Below are 21,278 nucleotides of genomic sequence, written 5' to 3' on the forward strand. Positions count from 1 at the left end.
TGTATAATCAATCTGAAGTAAATCGCAAATTGTTAGGCCACTGAAATAAAAATAATTCAGACTTTCAGTTGGTCACCACTAGATCAAACTGTTCATCAATGAAAGATAGAGATTGGTCAATGCAAAGCTTAGTTTCCAAACATGAAATAACCTCTAGTGTTGACACATCTCTTTAAAATTCTCTATTCTCAAGTCAATTTGAAAAGTTAGGAATGTTTATTTCAGATTCAATTTCTATCATTTTACCTATAAAGATATAATTTCTTATTTTCAGAGTCATTCCTGAACGTTAAAACTATATTAAGTATGGATATAAGGGCAAGAATTCAATACAGAGTTTTGTTTTTAGTTGTATAAATAAAAATGCGTCTAAGTAAAAGAATACCCAAAACATTAGGAATAGAGGAAAAGACAGGGAAAAGATCCAAGCAACAGAACATAACAAAGAAGGAAACATTGAGAAAAGCAGAAGAAATACACATATTGATATGCTAAACAGTGCTCTGCCCAAGATGCTAAATTACTGGTTGCTAACTGTACTTAATCTGCAGAAAAGACTTCGACTAAGCCTCCAGTATATTCATTAGTCCTGGATCACTTGAGCTTCACGGAGCTTATTTACTTATTTTTAGGATTAGCAACACAAATTATTTAACTAATGTATTGATTAAGGCCCGTTTTTATGCATAACACTGTCTGGGAGCTTCAAATGTTGACTATGTGGGAAATACATTTTTACTGACAAATTAACTAATTCTTCCAGTTTAACTGAATACCAAAATTTTTTAAAACTCCAAACACTAACAATTTTACTTTTTAAAAAACCTACAGTTTTTACACAAAACTAAAGTCATTGATCCCTTTCTGGAGGTGGAAGGAAACCCAGAAATGACATTCCTGACCTAATTGTGATAGAAATTATACAGCACTTGAAAAATGGGTCAGCATTTTATCATTTACAAATCTAGGTCAGGTCAGCATTTCCCAACTAGTTTCTACTTGTAAATTCATATGCACCACTATTATCTCTTAAAATGGAGAACGTGGAAATACAGGGACAAATGTAAGGTAATATGTGAATGTGCAAAGACACCCAACACCCCGTGTGCCCAAGATAAGTGACCACAGGTGATTGAAAAGATTTCTAATAACACACAGAAATATTAACATTTTCTTTTGCACCTCAACTCTGTTCTCCACTGGCAACATTGGTGGTCATTTGTGCCTATTTTCATCTCATTGTCATGGTACCTAGAGTGCATTTGCTATATTTGTGCTGCTTAATTTGAGCTATTTTATGGACACCTCACATCTAAATATGAAGCAACAAGAGTGTCACAGGTATTAACAAGAGAAAGCATACATATAACTATGATTAACAGACTTAAGAAAATGAAGATGTAAATGCCTCACATGTCCTTGATAAATTATTGATAAGAGACACTATTCTGAAGGAAAAGTGCAAATTCTGCTATGAAAAAAGTACTCCGATCATGCAGTCAGATAAGAATGACAAAATGGAAAAACCTGCAAAAATATCGAGTCAGGGTAGGAAACCTGGCTACTCATTAGAATCACCTAGAGCTTTTAAAAACAATCAATGCCCAGAAATTTGGACTGAATTGGGTGGGCATATAGTTTCTCAAAGTTCCCTGGGAGTTTTTACTTGCAGTCGAGGTTACAAGTCACTATGCTACAGAAGACCAGAATCTACTTCAGATACCTACCTAATTAGCCTGAGGTAGTAGTTTTCAAAGTGTAGTTTATGGAATCTTTTCATGGGTTTATGCAGTCAAAACTACTTTTATAATGCTAAGAAAATACCTGCCTTTCTACTGTGATGCCATTTGTATTGATGGTGCAAAAGCAATAGTAGCTACAGAATTATCATCTTAACAAACTCCCTCCACCCTCAACCACTGAGGCATACAAACGCTGCTTTTCCTCTTGAATTTCCTGTGGAATTATCAGCATTGTTGTATAATAAAAAGGGCTCAAGATTTGGTGACAAACAGAGCTGTTAAGTTTAAATTTGAGCTTCACTATTTATCAGCAGTATGGTCTTGGGCAAGACACTTAAATCATTCCGCGCCTTTTTCTTCATATGTACACTGTGGCCAATAATGCAAGTTTTCAATAAAGCTCTGTATGTAAAACACATGGCAGAGTAGGTGCTTAATCAATATTTCCTTGCAATCCAAACAATTATCTAAACTGGAGTTGTGCTTCACCACTCCTTACTAAGCACCATCAAAATGATTTTATTTATCTTTATCTTTCAAACCTAACTACTATTGTCAAGAGTTAAGGCATTCAATCATCTACTATCACCGTATTTGTTTCTAAACTAGTCTTCCAGATTTTAATCTTCTATGTACATTGTTACCAGTTGGTTTTCCAAAATGCACACCATTCTTTTCCCTGCTCAAAGTCTTTATCAGGTACACAAACATCATCAAAATACAAAGGCCTTGAAATGACTTCAAGATCTGGCCCCAATCTTTCTTGTCTCATCTCTCATCATTTCACTGCTTAACTTCTATTCCTGCCAGTCCCCAAGCAACTATTCAACTTCATGCACTTTGTGTCCATAACTACCATTTCCTTTATCTGTCTGAAGGATAGAAAATGCTTTCCCAGCTCTAGCTAATGATTCCTTCCCTAATCCCTACTCACTCCTTAATATACAGGTCAGAGTGTTACCTCTTTGGGGATGTCTCCCTGGCAGTTCTGAGCCACAATTACTCTTTCCTCTGTTTCTAACATATTTCCTATGTATCTCAGCTACAAGATGAGGGAAACTATCTCACACCCTTTCTCTGATATTTGATTTAACTATAAAATGGGGCAATAGGTCCTACTTTGCAGGGTTTATGAGCATTAAATGAATATATCTGTAAGTCACATAACACATCAACAGAGGAAGAAATGAAGACAAACTTCCTCAGGTTGATCAAGCAAAGGCTGGGCACTGGGAATGATTCTAACCCTGTTTGGCTCAGTCTAAAGCCCATGTTCTTTCCACCACACATGTAGTCTCTCTATGTCCTAGCAGCTAACACATAAAATTTACTTATTTAATACTCTCCCCCACTGTACTGTAAAATCCTTGAAGACAATGAGCACATTTTACATGACTTTGTATCCCCAGACTCTCATTCATTTGAGTACCAACTCTGACACTGTGATGTAGAGATTAAAAGACGTAGTTTCTACTTTAAGAGCTCTGCCTAGAGAAGGGAAGAATATAGGCAACACCTTACTGCTGTTTTCTATGCAAGAGAAACACTGGGGGTATATACGTGGAGTACAGATGTCCAAATAGATACCTAAAAGGAGTAGAAGTAAACAGAAGGTACAGGGAAGGCCTCTTGGGAAGAGACGAAATTAAAAGTATTAATTCATAAATGATATAATTATCAGACTGTTTATGCTTTGATAGTTGTAAATTATTATTGCTGATAAACATTTTATGGTCTTCAAATGCATTTTAAAAAATGGATTCATTAAAATGCAGTAATTCAGATTTAAGTCATTATCACTGGGCTACCTCACAAATATACCAAGTGTAGGTACAAACTCAAAAAGAAACCTCATTGTGTAGCTCTTCCAACTACAATGTACATTTTCTGAAATGTGGACAACTTAAGCTCACAGGAACAGGGCAGGAATGAAAAATTAACCACCGGGCAGTTGTTTCTATTTTCCCCCATGTCTGATTGACATGTTATATTTGAGAGCAACAAATCATTACGACATATTTTATCCTCAGTTATGTTGTTTTTATTAACAACAGCATGAGGACTTCTGGCATCTGGACATTAAAATAAGTTTGAGTTCTGGCTTCACTACCTACTAGGTGTATAACCCCAAGCACGTCAGTCTTCTTGTGCCTGACTTCCATTGCCTGCAAACATATATTCAGTTTCGAGCCTGAAATAAGACAATGCTTATAAACTGATTTTTCAAATGCAGCCTGGCACATAGCAAGTGCTAATAAACGAGAGCTATTATAGTTACTTTGAAAAAACAAGTATGGCCAGATGATTCAAATACTAATAATCTTAAACACAGTATGTCTTGCTTCTAGATAGTACATAAGACAGTAAGGTGATGAAAAGAATAATCTATCTCTGACTGTACTATGAGCAAAATAACCCAACTTCAGCCTCGAAGAGCATATACAAGAATTAAGAGTAACAGTCTCTACTCTTTTTGAATTGAAAAAGGAACCATATTTTCTAAGTTAAATAACCGCTCACTCATGACACAAGTGTATCCGTCCTATCATGTGGTAGGTGGAGAAAGAAGCTGGCCAAGGAAGGAATAACCCGCTAATAAACTGCCATCTCCTCTATAAATGGTAAACTTCTCCAGGGAAGACACTGTGACTTATGCCCCAGCTATAACCAAAGTAGCTGGCATAAAGCAAACAACAATGAGTTTTCGATTAAATGTCTAAGGGTTTTGTGCTGTATGGGATTCTGCAGGAACTTCTGGGAACACAAGCTCAGCAACTTTTCACTGTAGAAGAGCTTTTTTGTCATGGTTGCTTTTGATACCATAATAAAAGGCATGCATCTTTTCCCCATAAATATGCTCATAAACGCAAATCTGGCACATGGACCTCATACATTCACCGCGAGGCCTGGTGTAGAGGCTGTTGGCATTTACCGTAACAAAGGTGAAATGCCTGCAGACATAGCTTGGGAGCTTTTTGCTATTACTACTGATTATTACATCTGTCCTCTGCCTATGCTGGCTTTATTTTTCTTAACCTGGAGACGTAAGCATTTTGCGAACTTCTGTGACTTATTTCAAGCTTTTCTAAAAGACCCAAACTATTAAAGGAATCTGCAATAAGACAAAGTAACACATAAAACCTTCTTAATGTGTGGAAGGGGAGGAAGGCCCGAGGCCAGACACACTCCAAGCACATTAAGCTCCTAGAAGAGAAGCCACCTCCACAGACAACTCCAATCATTAAAATATAGCTCATAAAGTAGCATCTCTAAAGTTGAGAGAATGGAGTTGGAGGAACCTAAAAGGCCACTAATTCAACATGTGAAAATTAAGGTGTAGCACTTGGGGTTTATTTGACAGCAGGGAAATAAAAACCTGGATCAGGCCCGCAGAGAGATAAGGCGCCGCAACATAACAAGCGCAAACCCGGGCAGTTCTAATGCCTCAAAATAACCACAAAGAGTCTAAGTAACTGATAGGTTAAACCAGACCAGCGCACTTCTTCGAAACAAGTCAGGAAAGTGGCCTCGGCTTGTGAGGAGGGGTTCCGCGGCCCCGGGGTCTTTCTTGGGCTGCCGGCCCTGGTTCTCCCTGGTTGGACGTGGAGGAGCCACATGGCTCCCGGGCCTGTGCATCCTCCGAGGCCCGGGAAAATCAAGTTAGTGACAGGGTTCCCTAGCCGGGGACCCGGGATCGCCGCCCAACCCTCCAGCCCTTGTGCGGGCCCGCAGCCCCTTCACAAAGCTCAGCCGCGACCCCGAAGCCCCGGTTCTTACCATAGTGAGGCCGGCGAAACCCCAGCCACATCACCCTTCCGGGCCTTGGGCGGAAGAGGCGTGCAGGCCCGACTTGCCTTTCTCGCTCCTTCCGCGGTCTGGTTGGGCCTGTCAGGGTACCTCCTCCGGAGCCGCACGTCTCAAACTCTACGATAGGCTCCTCTCTACCGGAAAGGGCGGGGTGTAAATGACGTCATTCAGCCCCGCGGAAGTAAATGACACTCTCATTGGCTGCTGGATGTCTGCCTGTGGAGCGGGCCTTTTGGAGGAGACCGGAAGTGGAGTTACTGACAGGTAGGGTCCGGAAGTGGCGACTGCCTCGGTAGTCTAGTTCTTTTCTTTTTTAGCTTTGTAGAACTCCGCAGCGCGCAAATTTATTCCTGCTTGGATTCCCCCCCTACGATGTGTAAGCTTTTGGCCCTTCTGTTTATGGGCTCTTCGGGAACACCTGGGTCCCCTGGGCTTACACGCAGGGCGTTCATCTCCTGGGCTCCCTTTTCAGTTTCTCCCTTTGCACCTGAGAGATTCTTTGGAATGTAAAGCGCCTTTGAAATGCCCTGTAAAGTTGTGGGATTAGGAGGACACTTGAATTCGGTGGGTTGTGTTGAGAAGGTGTTGGATCATTTCTCTAACATTGGCGTTTTGTAAATGGGTTCCATCTGGGGCTGAAACGTACTAGGCCCGTTGGGGTCAGGAAAGAACTTTCTGTGGTAACAAATGGAAAGGAACTGCGTTTCCTGAGTTCAGTAGTTGATTAGGTACTCCAGAGAAGGAGTCCAGCTGCAAGATCAATAACATGCCAACTTTTTCTTTTAATCAGTAGTATTATTCTTTAGCTTTCTCTAATTTTAATAATCCCATTAGATAAGGCTTTATTCCCCCCCACCCCGAGATTCTTTTTAAAATGTTATCAGTTTTTTAATGCTTTGACTTAAAGTGGGATAGAGAAAAATAGGAAAGGAAACTCACATGAGGTGTTGATTTATGTGCTGTTCTTGGCCAAACTATGAGACTCTTCTATATTCAGGGCAACACAGTGATTAGAACATTTGGGTTTCTCCTGTGATTACATCGTTGGCCACAGCCCAACACGTTTTCTTTCTTTTTTTTTTTTTTAACCATAACTAACTTTACTTTTGAATCTATTGAATTGTGAAGAGTTGGTCCAATACACAAATTTAGCAAATATTTAACTAAGCTTTATTCATGGGATCATGAGAGTGCAGCAGAGGAATAAAGATGGCCTGTTCCTTCCAGAAATTTAATGGGCATGGGGAAGAGGGGAATAAGAAATGTATAAAAACGTACTGTACCCTCCTCCTATCAAAAAACAAGCCATAATGCTCTGGCTTGTGATTGCTTTAGAGTATATCTTGCAAGTCTTGCCATTCAAATTAAATAACCTTGGCTTAGTTATGGAAATTATGTTGTGCAACTCATCAAGCTTGGCTTCTAAAGTAGTAACTGTGTCTGCAGACATTTTGCTTTCATGTGAAGATTGTCTTCATCTTTAGGATGAAGGTAATATGTAATACCTGAAGTGCACCAGGAAACTGAAGTTGTTAGAGATCACAATTGATGTACTATATTTATGGATTTGAATTAATTTTAGGCCATGGGCTCTTATGTACTTCAGCTTCAAAATAGGAAAGAACAATGTCAGTTATTTTAAAGTTACCCATAGAGGAGCCCAAATAGCAATAGATAAGGTTGAACATACATAAATGTGTAGTTTGTTTTTCATGTATCACAGCAAACAAAGTTAATCTGATGTGTGGCAAGATCTCTAGGGAGGTGGTAATTGAGCTATATGGTCATTAAGCACATAAACTCCCTGCTCTTGGTTTTCACTGCCAGTGAACTAATGTAAGTACTATCTTACATTGCTGTTTCAAAAGTCTACTTTCCATAGCTCTGCTGTGGATTCTCATTTCAAACTATCTTGGATCATTTTCTTACTTACTAAAAATGAAATCTGACTCTATCATTTCCTTCTTCAAAAATTATTGTCTCTCCTGCATCCAGAAGAGTATTTTTAACTTTGGTTTCATAGGTTCAGTAGGATTGTATGCAAAAATAGTATGTATTTATGTTTTTTTGTGGAGAGAATGCATAGGCTTCCCCAGTATTGTAAGGATTAAATGAGTTATTACAAGTAAGTCATCTAGCCAGGTATTGGACATACACTAAGCACTCAGTAAGGGTTGCCTGTTGTGTGCCTGGCTTGCTTTCTTCACTAAATTAAAAACTCTTTGAAGGGAGGGATAATGGTGGAGGGCTGATTGACTTGCATGTTAGGCACTCAATAAAAGGTTTTTTAAATTAATGGTTTTTAAAATTAAATTGGTATCACTTTTATACCACCAGACCACTTTCTTCCCTCTTCTCTTTTTACTTTGTGTCTAGTATTGATAGCGTTATTTCCTTTTATCTGACTTCTTTTTTTTCCCTCATTCAATGATATTCACATATATTAAAAGACAATGGTTTTACTTAACTCGTTTTCTTTGATCCTCAACTAGCCTCCATAGACTGAGGTTGAAGTTCTTTGTTACCTAGTGTTCGTCTTTGTCTTTTTTTTCCTCCCTCTTTTTTTTTTTTGTGGTACGTGGGCCTCTCACTGTTGTGGCCTCTCCAGTTGTGGAGTGCAGGCTCAGCGGCCATGGCTCACGGGCCTAGCCCCTCCGTGGCATGTGGGATCTTCCCAGACCGGGACACGAACCCGTGTCCCCTGCATCGGCAGGCGAACTCTCAACCACTGCACCACCAGGAAAGCCCTCCCTCTTTTTAAATTCTCTTTCCCCATGGCTCTTAGATTAAGACCCATAAAATTTTGATTGACCTGCATGTTATTTCTTTCACCTTAAGAAATGCTTCTTTTAACTTTTCTCTACTTCCAACCCCATTTATTTGCTCCTCTGAGCAAAAATCCTTTAAGGAGTTTCTATGCTCCAAGTCCCAATTTCCCTTCTACTGTTCTTTCTTGAGATCCCTTCAACATGGCTATTGCTCCCCCAAATGCTCTTGTTAGTGTCAGCAGTCAGTCTGAAACTGTGAATTGTTCATTTCCATATATCATTGCTATTTCTCGTCTCCAAGCCTTTGCTCGTGCAGCTTCTTCTGCCTGGAATGTGTTTCCTTATCTTTTTCCTTCCACTCCTAAACCTTTTCCACCTTTTAAGATTTACATCAGATATAACTCAAGGAAGCCTCCCCTGAAATTTCAGGCTGGTTAACGTGCTACTTTTCAGATGAGCTCCCACCCTGCCTCTGCACTTTACAAGCTTGTATAATAATCCTCTTTGGGTGTTTCTATCTCACCAGAGAGCTGGGGATATGTCTTACTCATCTTTGAGATATGAAAGCCTGGTACATAGGATGTAGTCAGTGAACATTTTAATGCATTAATGGCATGCCCAAAGTCACTCAGCTACGAAGCCGTAGAGTTTTGATTTTAATCTGGTCTTCTGAGTATAAAATCAATGCTTTATTTGCAATACCTTGTTTTCAAGAAAGAAGGTGGCTATCTTCAAGCTAGTTCTTTTTGTACTAGTAGGAGGTAATTAATGCATTTTATAGCCCTGGGCAGTTTGTTCCTTGACCTTTGTGAAGCTGATGAGAAAGCGAGTTGTGTCTTTTTCTAAAACACTGGCAGAAATCAGTGAACAGAGGGTTATTATAGTCAGCAAATTTTTTTTTTTTTTTTTTGCGGTACGCGGGCCTCTCACTGTTGTGGCATCTCCCGTTGCGGAGCACAGGCTCCGGACGCGCAGGCTCAGCGGCCATGGCTCACGGGCCTAGCCGCTCCGCGGCATGTGAGGTCTTCCCGGACCGGGACACGAACCCATGTCCCCTGCATCGGCAGGCGGACTCTCAACCACTGCGCCACGAGGGAAGCCCAGCAAATTTTTAATATTGATAAAATTGGGCTCTTTCTAGAAGAAAAACACCACTGAGACTTTCGTTGCCAAAAGAAAAAAATCTGTGTGAGAATTCCTAACTGTTGATGAGGCATTCATGCTTTTACTAGATGCCAGTATTGCCAATAGCTTTAAATTAAACTTTTGCTTTTGTGCTATTGGGAAATCCCAGGGTATTTACAAGGTAGTGCACAGATTTTCTCCCAGTGATGGAAATTTGCTCTTAAGATTGAGTTAATGATGGTTAGTTTGTTAACATGATTTCTGATACTTGGCACAAAAGTTAGGTACACTAATTTTGCATATAAAACACTGTTTAATTCTAGATAATGAGCCAGACTTTCCAACTACCTTTTATGGCAGGCATTCTGGATTCAAACTTCTCCCTGAATATCATCATCATTGTTGCAGTCTGTAAACCAATCTTTTATAAATTTGTCTAGCTTTTAGGACTAACAAAAAAGGAAATAATTTAATTCTATAAATTCTGAAAAGGCTTTGGCGGCTTTCACCCTTAGCAATGGGGTTGAAAATGATGATTAGGCTTGGAATTGCTGCAGTCAAAAACAAGTATTACTTGGAGTACACTCCTGAATTTGTGCCTTGTTTCTTTCAGCTTTACTAACCCTGCAGAAGTGACCAAAATGTTGAAATAAGCAAGGAGTTCAATCTGGTCTTTGTGTGAGAGGATGCTATTAGCTTACTTGTAATTTTGTCTGAACAGTTAGTGAGAATTTTATTGAATAAAGAAAGATCTTGCTCAGTTGGAACAGAAACAAGTGGCTGCCAAGAAATAAGATGCAGCCATTGTTGAAGAGGCTCATCAAAGTGTCCTGACAGTATAAATATTGACATGCTGAGATATGTCAATATTTACCATAGAATTTGGAAGTTGCCAAGTTCCTGTTTAAGAAATGTGACACTAGCATTGAACACAGTATATCAATAAATAAGGAGCATGTCCAAATGAACAGCTGCTCAGAGAAAATCTCAGAGAAAGTAGGATAACATCTGTCTAAACTTTAGGGCACTTCAAAAGTTAAATTAAAAAAAATTATTGATGCTTCTTTGATAATTTGTAGGTAGATACATGTATAATATAGTATATTAATATAGTTCTATATGTAGGTTTAACTTGTGTTTTTTTAAAAATTACATCATGGTTGCAATTTATAACTTTGTAAATTAGTGGTGCTGTGATACTCATCTCTAAAATGAATAAAACAAAATCTTGCCATAATATTGTGTTTAGGAACCAACCTCTTCATTTTAAGCATTATTCTTACAGAAATTGGCTCGTCATGCCTTAGGTATTACTTTTGGGAACAGAAAGTTTGTGCTCTGAGAATTTAGCAATAGAGAAAACATGAGCTTCTGAAGTTTAACTGTAATGAAGAAATTTATCCTGGTTATTATCTGAACACTATGTCTCAGAAGAAAATCTGTAGGGTAATGAGCAAGTAAAGTCAATATGTTTGATTGAGTATCACAGGTCACTGCTGTTAATTCCCATATGAATATCACTGTAATGTAACAGAGCACTTGGTGAAAAATAGATGCTTGAAACCTTTATATCAAGTCATTGGAACCACACAAACAATGTTACATCTATTTTGCAGACCTCTAGAAGGTTAAACTTAACATTCTTAGAATAATAATAGTCCAAGCAGTCCTAGAAGAGCATAAACCATGGGTATTGGAACTGGTCCTCTCATTGCTTCTCTTTTCTGATAGCAAAGATTGATGGCTTTTGTACAGTAATCTAATCATGTTACCATATTGTAATGTTATGTTTATATTGTGAACAGTGAATCCAAAGTACAATTGAGGTCATATATTCTTGCAGAAGCTACATTTGTTTCTATAAATAACTTGATAAACATGAAGAAACAGCTTTGCTTAGAGGTTCATAAAAGGCTTTTGATCTATTTTCAGTGCATTAAAGACAGAAGCAAAAACACAATTTTAAAATTTAAATTGATTCGATCCCTCTTTTGGGGAGGCTTTGCCAATATTTTGAGGTAAGATGTTGAGTTTTAAGGAGAAAACATTAGAATATTAATTAGTGATTTTTAAAACTTGGGAAACATTTTTTGCCCTGTAACCAAGACTTGAACCTTTGTTTTGAATAGACATATTATGATTTTTTTTTTCTAGAATCATTAGCGCCTTATGCAAAATATTTACCAGTTGTCTTCTTGAACCACCTGTTTACTGGTTATTTCTTATGTAGTGACAACAAAATCCCAGTGTTTTTGAAATGCCATGTGTTTTGGATTTGATAAGAATGGAAGCATATAAAGCTGAAAATGTAAAACTTCCTGTTTGGTATTGAATATTATGTTTAATAGAGTGTTTCCCAAAGTGTGTACTTATACCACTGATAGAGTATATACATTTGCTTACTTACAACTGTTTTGCACGTACTTTGAGATAATTCACATAACCAATGAATGACAATGAAGATTTGTCCTGAAATATGCCTGATTCCAAAGACTGACACAGGTAGCTTAAGGAAAAAGGAATTTCTTGGCCTCACACCTAAAACATTCACAGTTAGATCTAGATTCTGGTGCTGCTGAAATCAGATCTGACCACCCCTCAGTTCTACTTTCTGCTCTCTTGGTTTTGTTCCCAACAGCTCCAGTCTTACAGCATCATAACACCAAATCCAGTAGAGAAGAGTATCTATCCTTTATATGCAAATAAAAGTCCTGAAATTGAGCCTTACTGGCCTTAGTTGGCCTAACTTGAATCACGTGCTCATCTTTGAATCAGTTACTGGGGATTAAAATGTAATGTTGGTTTAGCCTGGGTCTGTGTTCTGCTGGAACTTGGGGCCAAAAGTCAGCTTGCTCATAGCCTGTGGATAAGAATAGCAGATGTGAGGGGGGTCACTCGAAGTTTTATTGCTACCAGTAGGGAGTCTGTATAGGGTAACAAAAATCAACAAATTCTCTCTAAATGTTGGGTGAATGAGCACTTTTAACCTGAATTGTGGTGGGGCATGGACCAAGACACTGATGGCATTCTCTGACCAACGTTTAGTGACAGCTAGTAATACAGAACTCTTCAGTTGAGAATGGAGGAGGAAAAGTATAAACTAGAGTCATTCAAATTGGTACAGATTAAATGAATTCAGCCATTTAAGTTAGAATCGTTTATTGATTACGAGCCAGGAACTATAATAGGTATTTGACTTATATTGTTTAGATAAAAAAATCAAAGATGTCATGAGTCTAATGATGTGCCATAGGATGGGAAATTTTGGAAAGTTTCAGTACAATTATTACTTCTGGTTTCTTTATTGTGGATATTCTGTGCAATCTTTGAATATATTTATGATTCATATTGAATATTTTGTTCAATTAAAATTTTTTACACATTTTGGCCTTAAGACCAAATTACTATGTTTTTAAATATTTATTTTATTATTTATTTTCTTTTTATTTTTTGGCTGCGTTGGGTCTTAATTGCGGCACGCGGGATCTTCGTTGAGGCACGCAGGATCTTTTTCGTTGTGGCGTGCGGGCTTTCTCTCTGGTTGTGGTGCATGGGCTCCAGAGTGCATGGGCTCTGTAGTTTGCTGCACGCGGGCTCTAGTTGAGGCATGCGAGCTCAGTAGTTGTGGTGCATGGCCTTAGTTACCCTGCGGCATGTGGCATCTTAGTTTCCCGACCAGGGATCGAACTCACGTCTCCTGCATTGGAAGGCAGATTCTTTACCACTGGACCACCAGGGAAGTCCAAAGACCAAATTATTAATGTATAGCCGATAAATATTGAAATAATTTAGGTATTTTTATTATCAGCTTTTCAGTTGATTATACAAAACAGATTTTTTATCCTTAGTATCTTTGATTCATTATTGTATAATAAAATTCAACAATGCATTATGCACTAGTATCCCTAGTGTAATGTTTATCACGTAGGAGTATTTACTAGGACCAATAATGAGTTCCATACTTCTTTAGATAGGCTCCTAAATTTTGAAGTATTAAATTATATATGTAAGAATAAATTTCTAATAGACGACTTTTTCTTTTTTACAGAAGTACCCTATACAAACAATTATCCTGATGGTCAAAGAACACCTTTTTGAAAACACTTTTCTTTTTCCTTCTTTTTATTTTATTTTTTTAACATCTTTATTGGAGTATAATTGCTTTACAATGGTGTGTTAGTTTCTGCTTTATAACAAAGTGAATCAGTTATATATATACATATGTTCCCATATCTTTTTCCTCTTGCGTCTCCCTCCCTCCTACCCTCCCTATCCCACCCCTCTAGGTGGTCACAAAGCACCGAGCTGATCTCTCTGTGCTATGTGGCTGCTTCCTACTAGCTATCTATTTTACGTTTGGTAGTGTATATATGTCCATGCCACTCTCTCACTTTGTCACAGCTTACCAATTTTCTTTTTATACATTTTATTATGGAAAATTTCAAACATATGTAACAGTAGAGAGAATAATAGGTTCCTATTATCTAGCACAACAAGTATCAACTCATGGCCCATCTCATTTCATTTATATCTTACTCAAACTTCACTCTTCTTTTCTAAATTATTTTTAAACAATCCCAGACATCATATTACCTGTAAATATTCTAACATGTATCTTTAAAAAGTAAGGACACTGTAGAAAACATAACCACAATTCTATTAACATAGCTTAAAAAATTAACAGTAATTCCCTAGTACTACCAAGTACCTAATCTGTCTTCAAATTCCTCAAATTACTACTTCATAAATTTTAATAGTTTGTTGGTTGAGTCAAGATTTAAATAAGGTCTTTAAATTGCAGTTGCTTGTGGCTTTTAAGTCTCTTTTAACTTAAATAGTCCAACCCTTCTCTCCCTTTTGCACTGAAGTTTATTTGTTGAAAACACTGTCAGTTGCCCCATGAAGTGTCCCACTGTTAGATTTTAATGATTACATCCCTTTAGTGCCATTTAACATGTTCCTTCATCCCTTGTGTTTCCTATAAATCAGAGGTTTGATCTGATTCTGTTGAACTGTTTTTTTTTTTTTAGCATGAATATATCATAGGTAATCCTAGGTAGAGGTTTATGGCTTTTACCAAGGCAACCAATGGGTTATGAGTTCTTTTTTGTATTGGTTAAGCCAGTGGGTTATGAATTCTTTTCTATTTATATCTCAAAATTTGGCTTTAAGACAGAATTTGTATTAGGAAATAAAAGAAGTCAGAATGTGGGGAAAGGGAAGAGGAATACTTATATATATAGATATGTTTACTGGCCATAAATTTGTCATTACCCTAGTAACTCTTCACTTCTCTAATTTTAAAACAAGTGATGTTAGGAGTTCCTGTCCTGAACCATATAGACTCAAAGAATGTTTTTCTTTAGAATTTCATGAGTTCTCATTAGTAGAAGAAGGATTGGCTCTATACTTTGAAAATTCTGTTTGTGGTTAGAATAATCTAAAATAAGGCAGTTGTTTGTAGAGAAGGTATAGTAAAGTTGTATAAAGAACTTTCCCTCTACTATTTGAAGTCTGTACCTGGGTTATTTTGGGTTATACATCGGGTCATGATTTAGATTTGTGTTAATACATTGTGATACTTTGTTCATAGGTTAAGGAAAAGCAATTCAGTACCTTGATAGTATAAAATGAGAAAATTCAGAGAGAGGCTGAGAGCTAAGAAGCAGAGTTAAATATGAGACTCATAAAGAGGCTGTCTAGGGTTGAGACACTTTTAAGGCAGTGTGTTGGATAGACCTAGTTTTGAATACACTTCTGTCTTTACTACACCTTGCTGAATTTCAGTTTTCTTGTTTTTAGAATGGTTCTGAAGATTAAAACAATATATGTAAAATTCTCAGCACAGTTCATGACATATGCTTAGTTCATTTTTGTTCCACTCCCTCACTGACAACCATATACCTTGAGTTTTTAGGATAAATTAATGACTTAATAAAGCGCTATCTGTATCGTACATTTTAATTATCTATATATGTACCTTAATTTTTCTGTGTTTATCTAGTTGTTTTTGTTCTCAGATTATTACCACCCGCTTTTTCATTTTGTCCTGAGTCTAAGAACCTCCTTAGATATTAAACCAGATATACCTGAACTGAATGTTTTCATCTAACTCTCTAACCATGATCTTCATGTCCTAGAATAGTCTAACTTGATTGAATCTTATTGGCCATCAGTTAAATAGATAGCTCTATTACAGATAATTTCCAAACAAGGTTTAACCAAAAATTAAGCATTTCCAAATAACAGCAGTTCTGTAAAATTGGTCATGGTCATCATTTGTCTGTGTTTTCTGAGCAAGCAAGATACCATACTAAAAGACACAAAAAATTTAATATGATTTTGTTTTTGAAAATTTGATCATTTATTTTGATGTACATCTTTATTTAGTTTGGAGCTAGGTCCCTTTTTAAAATGAAAAGGATTTATATCAGTGGGCATCTTCCTGGATATTTTCTGTTATGTTTCATTGGACATTCTTGTATCTTGGCCAAAGAGGAGTATTCATGCAGGAAGAAATGAATTTACTAATATGTGTTTCACTTGTTAATTAAAGATAATTTTCAAGGCATTGGATTACATTGTTGTTGTTTTTAGTGAATCTACTAGTTTATTATTGGAATTTTATTTTATAAACATTGGATTCCTCATATGGACATATTCTTAATATCTCTTGTTTTTGTTTATTCTGGGCCTGTAATTTTTTTTTTTACATTATAAAATGTAGCAACTTCATATATCATCTTCCAGGTATTTAAGGTATCTCTTCCTTACTTTTTTTTATTATTACTTTAGCTCCCATCTAGCAAAATTATATACTACCTTGTATTTTAGTTATAATTTTGTAGAACTCTATTTTATCGTGTTCTTGTAACTGGATTAAAAGCTTCTGAGGGAAGGCATCATTCCTTTTTTTTTTTTTTTTTTTAATCTGCTGGAGTTCTTATTGGGCTTCCTCAGTGAATGTTTGACTGGTAATGGAGTGGACTTTTTTTAACTGGCTTCCCTCAAATTGATGTCAGTTCATTATTTCAATTTATGGAAAGTTTTGGTTTTGTTCTATGTACTAAGTGACTCTGAAACTAACTTTGAATGGCTTTTCAGATCAGCTTTTTAAATTCTTCATTGCAAAATTAAACTTCTCTTCCACAAAGTAGCTTCATTTGTTACTAAATATTTTATTAATTCTTTGGGAAAAGTGTTTGTTTAAAAAATAATTATTTCTTTTATTTTCTAAAGAATGTGGTATTTCCAGCTTCTTCCTAATGAGAAAAATCATCACTGATGACTCTGTAGTTTGAATTTTGTTGATGACTTTCATTGTTTTATAGGATGAACATCTCTGATTCAGTGCTATTTCAGAATCTTTTTAGGATTTAGTTTCAAAATTGATGTTTTGTTGTAGTCAGAAAAAGACAATGGATTGATTAATCTTTCTGATTAATATGGTAATGCAAAGAGGCTCTTTCTTAGCTATGTGACCTTAGTTTTTTTGCTGCCTGCTACAGATGTTGGCTGCCAGACACTGCCATTCCACACTGTAGGAGCACAGCCTCCAAAATTCTGATACCTTAATAACAAATGACTTTTAATCTAGGTTAACTTCATTGCTTGCTTTATTCAAATGTTGTAGAGGTCAAACCATAGGAAGTCAGCAGAGTGGTACTAGAATTCTGAAGCTATCAAAATTCCATTTCAGAGTCAGAAGCTATATACTCTAAACTCACTGCTGAGTGATTCAATGGGCATAATTCAGCTCAGGCCCTCTTCCATCGGGAGGAAGAGCTGGAAGAATCTCTCTGAACACGATGATCCTGATATCTTCCCTATATTAGACCTTCTTTCTTTTTTCTCCAGTTGGGGAATAAGATGATTGACAGCTGGGATCCTTGGAGGCTGATCATAACTGCTTTCAATGCTTCTGGACCTTGAAAGGATGGATAGATATTCACAGGTATAGACTAGAGGTAGATATTTTAGGAGAGGGAATAGCATAAGCAAAAGGGCAGTTGCAAGGGTGGATTCAGAATTCCTACTCAGCCTTTAGGTCTTAGATCTCATTTCCTCTAGAAAGCTTCCCATGACTGGCAATCTGGGTGTGTCTGATCTGGGTTCCCCTGTTGCCTCTTACTACCTCTTTATGGCTCTTAACCTCAATGTTTTGTAACGTGTTTATGTGACTTTCTATTCATGAGAGTATAAATGTTCTGAGGTCAGGGGATATGGCTATTTTATTCATAGGTCTATTCCCAGCACCTAGCATAGCACCTGTTGTCTGGCAGGATCTAAATAAATATTTATGCATGACTTGTCATATTTCAAAAGTCACTTATTTTGTGAGAGGCCAATCTGGGCCTCTTTATCCAGTGACATTAGAAAAGACCAGATTTCTCAGGTAAAGATTCCCTATTCCAAGAGCTTGGGGACAAAAGAATTGATTTCCGATTTAGTAGAGGATATACACCAATAGCCTTAAATAAAGCTGGACTAAGGCTATTTTGTTTGGCACATTAGGGTGTTTTCCAGCACCAATAACCAATTCTCCAGTTCTCCAATACCAAGTAGGTGTCCAAAAATTCAATTTAATTCTTACACTGCCTACCTGGAGTTAGTGTCAGTTTCCATAGGTTAAAGGGTTCAGTCCCACAAGACTGCCTTCACTTCAGATGCCAGTTGCAAGTCCCGGGTCACCCATACTTCTGACCTGCCATAAATTGGGGGTTCCCATGACCATCTCCTCAGGTTTGATAATTTGCTAGAATGGCTTACAGAACTCAGGAAAACACTAAAACACTTTACTTTTATTTACTGGTTCAGTAAAAAAGATACGGCTGAGGAACAGCTGGAAGAGATGCATAGGACAAGGTATAGGTTAGGGTGCAGAGCTTCAGTGCATTGACTGGGCAAGCTGCTCTCCCAGTACTTTGATATGTTCACCAACCCAGAAGCACCCCTCCCCCAATTTCTTTGTTCCAGAGTTTTAATAGAGCTCAATCTCCAGCTCCACACTCCTCTCTGGAGTTGAGGTGGGGGTGAGGCTGAAAGTGCCAACCCTTTAATCTTTTGGCCTTTCTGGTGACCAGCCACATCCTGAGGCTATCTAGTGACCCCACCCTAAGTCAACTCATTAGCATAAACACTGGTATGATTGAAAGGGGCTCTTCATGAAAAACAAAAGACACTCCTGGTGTTAGGACTTGTACTTTTCTAAATTGTACAAGGCTTGATTTAAATTTTAGGGGTACAAAGTTTCAATTCAATTTGAGAATGCATCACATAAGGGGACTCAGAATTGAATCTTTTCTTTGATCTTGGAATCTCCTCCCACTAGAGTTATCCACAATATGTTCAGGGATGTGCTTGAAAATGACTCAGACTCAGTAATTACAGCATGGGAGATAAGTATGTAATTATTCATCCAGTTAGGTATGTTAAGTAATCATGTGCCATTTATAACTTAGTATTATTCGAACCATGTGAAATTGCCATTTTTTTATAGGTTAAAAAATGTGCAATTTCATATGGTTCCTAAATATTTTTGTTTGGCTGAATTAGGTAGGGTAACCAATTGAGGATATGTTGTAGGTTTTTTTTTCAGGGTTAACTCTCATTTGTACCCCAGTCTTACCATTCATCCCCTTGTTTGCCATTAGAAAATAGGCAGATAAATGGGTGTAGTTTTAAGTAAATGGTGGATTTGTGAGTGGGGGAAACGTATAGTACAAGTCTTGTTTCTTTTCCATGCAAGTGCTTTTAGTTACATTTCAGTTCTGAGCAGCACATTTTTCTAGTAGAAAAGGCTTGAATCTTTTGATCTTTTTGATCAGGCTACCCAAGATGTCTATTCTCTTGATCTGTACATCCCCTGCTTAACCAATGCCTGCTTCACCTACACCCTCCTCACAGGACTAACCTTCTTACATACGTGCCCCTGCCCCAGCTAGTGATTGTTCACATCAAGGGGCAGTGAGGGGCTGGTGCCCCTCTGCTAGTTTCCCTGGTAGTTGAGGAGCCCACCTGATGTCAGTTTCCCCTATAACTGGGAACCTCCCCCTTCCCACCCCCCTGGAGCGAAGCCTGCCATCACATCCTACCTGCTGTCTGCCACACTTGGTGAGGTGTTGCTCCAGGATCTTGCTTCAGACATGTAAGCTCCCCTTATACATTAAACCACTCATGTCTCTGTTACTGACTCCAGGCTCTTTCTTCGGTCTTGAAGCTGGGCAAGTACAGGCCTTGCAGGCCTGCATGGTGTAGCCCAACAACTGTGTGTAAGCTTAACTGATGGTGTTTCATAGGAACCTCTTCACTCTTTCTGAAATTAAAATATGAGAGAGGGTCAAAGTTTTGAGGCTTAAGAATCATAATTGTTAAATTCTTAATGAAAAAATACTGTTGCTTAAGCTAATACTATATTTGAGGTACTATCTTACTTCTTCATTTCTGTTAAGTGTCTTTCTCATATGAAACTGCAATCAGAATGGAAGTATTGTTGTGAACATTTAGAAAGTTTCCAAAATGTTAAGTATACTCTCATTCTTTCTGCCAAGGTTGTTTGTAATCAAGAGTGTCCATTTGATGAATATAAAGGAAATCATAGTCTTGGAACTTTGAGCCCAATTCTAGGTGTTAGATTTTATGTGGGAAATTTATTCAGGCCATTTTATTGTTTTTTAATACTCACTTCATTGGGTAAGAGAAAAGAAAGGAGAGGAAGTGGAATTTGAACGAATCACTGAAACTAATGATTATTAGTGTTTGTAAAAGATAAGCAGAGGAAATGAGCAGTAATATGATATTTGGAATGCCAGCAGCTGACATTCCATACTCATAAGAGATAATTGAGAATAGTCTGTAACCATGGCAAAGATACTTTAGGTTTAGACTTATTTTATTGTTCTAATGCTTTATTCCTGAAGCATCAGATTGTTTATTTAATGTCTTCCTTGAATATCAGCTGTATATTACAAGTGTTTGAACAAGATTATACCAACAGTCTTAATTATATTTTGCTCTTACTTAGGTTAACCAACCATCCTAGTTTGCCTGGGGTTGTTGAGAGATTTCCTAGGACATGGGACTTTCAGTGTTAAAACCGGGAAAATCTCAGGCAAGGGGTCACCTTACTTTCATTTCAAATTTAATCGAATGGAGAAAATCCTGACATAATTAGAAAGGTATTTAAGAATCCTGTAAATTCTTTACCCTTAAAGTTTAGAAAATTCTAACTTGAAAACATTATTTCAGGAAAGCATTTCTTCTATAGAAGGTTAGTTTTAATTGCTTTGGAAATTTAAAGGTAAATTGATTTTGTGGTCATTTTTCAAAAAGACCTTAATTTACCCTTTGGTCACATAGATAACAACCAGCAAATCGACATGCCATTAATAATGAAAATGCTAGGAATAAATTATTAATTAAAAAATACTCAGTGTGGGAATTCTGATAAGATAAACAGGAATTGTCATTGCTTTTAAAGAAGTTCTGAACAAATAAAATAGTCTTCTTTTCTGAAATTGTTACATGATGTTTGTCTTTAAGTAGCCCAGTCAGTGGCTGTTGTATAAACCTGTCTTTCCTTTTTATATATCCTTGAATTTTTGTAACATGATAAACTTTAAAAAAATTTATCACTACACTTTTGGTTTACAATTTATATTTTTTTCTTTTCCTCGTTTTTAAAAAAAGGAAGGTCAAACAAAATAATGTGATCAGGAATCTAATTACAGACTATTAACATCATGTGCTGTGTGCTAATCTTTATTCTGAACTCACTTTAGTTATCAGCCTACTTTTCTCAACAAGGGGGCACTTAAGTTAATTGCTTCATTAGAAA

At 37.2% G+C, this 21,278-nt stretch overlaps 2 protein-coding genes across 6 annotated transcripts in view; one reads left to right on the top strand and one right to left on the bottom strand.

Annotated features, from left to right (window-relative positions):
* Positions 1-5,630, bottom strand: part of TMEM167A (transmembrane protein 167A) — a 33,639-nt gene extending 28,009 nt beyond the window's left edge. Inside the window, exon 1 of the mRNA XM_022593390.3 lies at positions 5,520-5,630. Coding sequence (XP_022449098.1) covers positions 5,520-5,522 — 3 coding nt within the window. The 5' untranslated portion in view covers positions 5,523-5,630. The remainder of the gene's footprint in view (positions 1-5,519) is intronic.
* Positions 5,631-5,760: 130 nt separating this feature from the next.
* The window catches only part of XRCC4 (X-ray repair cross complementing 4), a 263,958-nt gene continuing 248,440 nt past the window's right edge, over positions 5,761-21,278 (top strand). For 2 of the 5 annotated variants that reach the window (XR_016392716.1, XM_022593363.2), the window contains exon 1: positions 5,761-5,925. The gene's annotated coding sequence lies outside the window, so the exon portion shown is untranslated. Of the gene's footprint in view, positions 6,114-21,278 lie in introns of all 5 variants that reach the window. The other 3 variants (XM_022593335.3, XM_022593327.2, XM_022593342.2) reach the window with 3 other exon arrangements.

The sequence above is a fragment of the Delphinapterus leucas genome, chromosome 3 (assembly GCF_059928025.1).
Source record: "Delphinapterus leucas isolate spDelLeu-1000000601 "Yukka" chromosome 3, BTC_Dleu_Yukka2, whole genome shotgun sequence".
Lineage (NCBI taxonomy): Eukaryota > Metazoa > Chordata > Mammalia > Artiodactyla > Monodontidae > Delphinapterus > Delphinapterus leucas.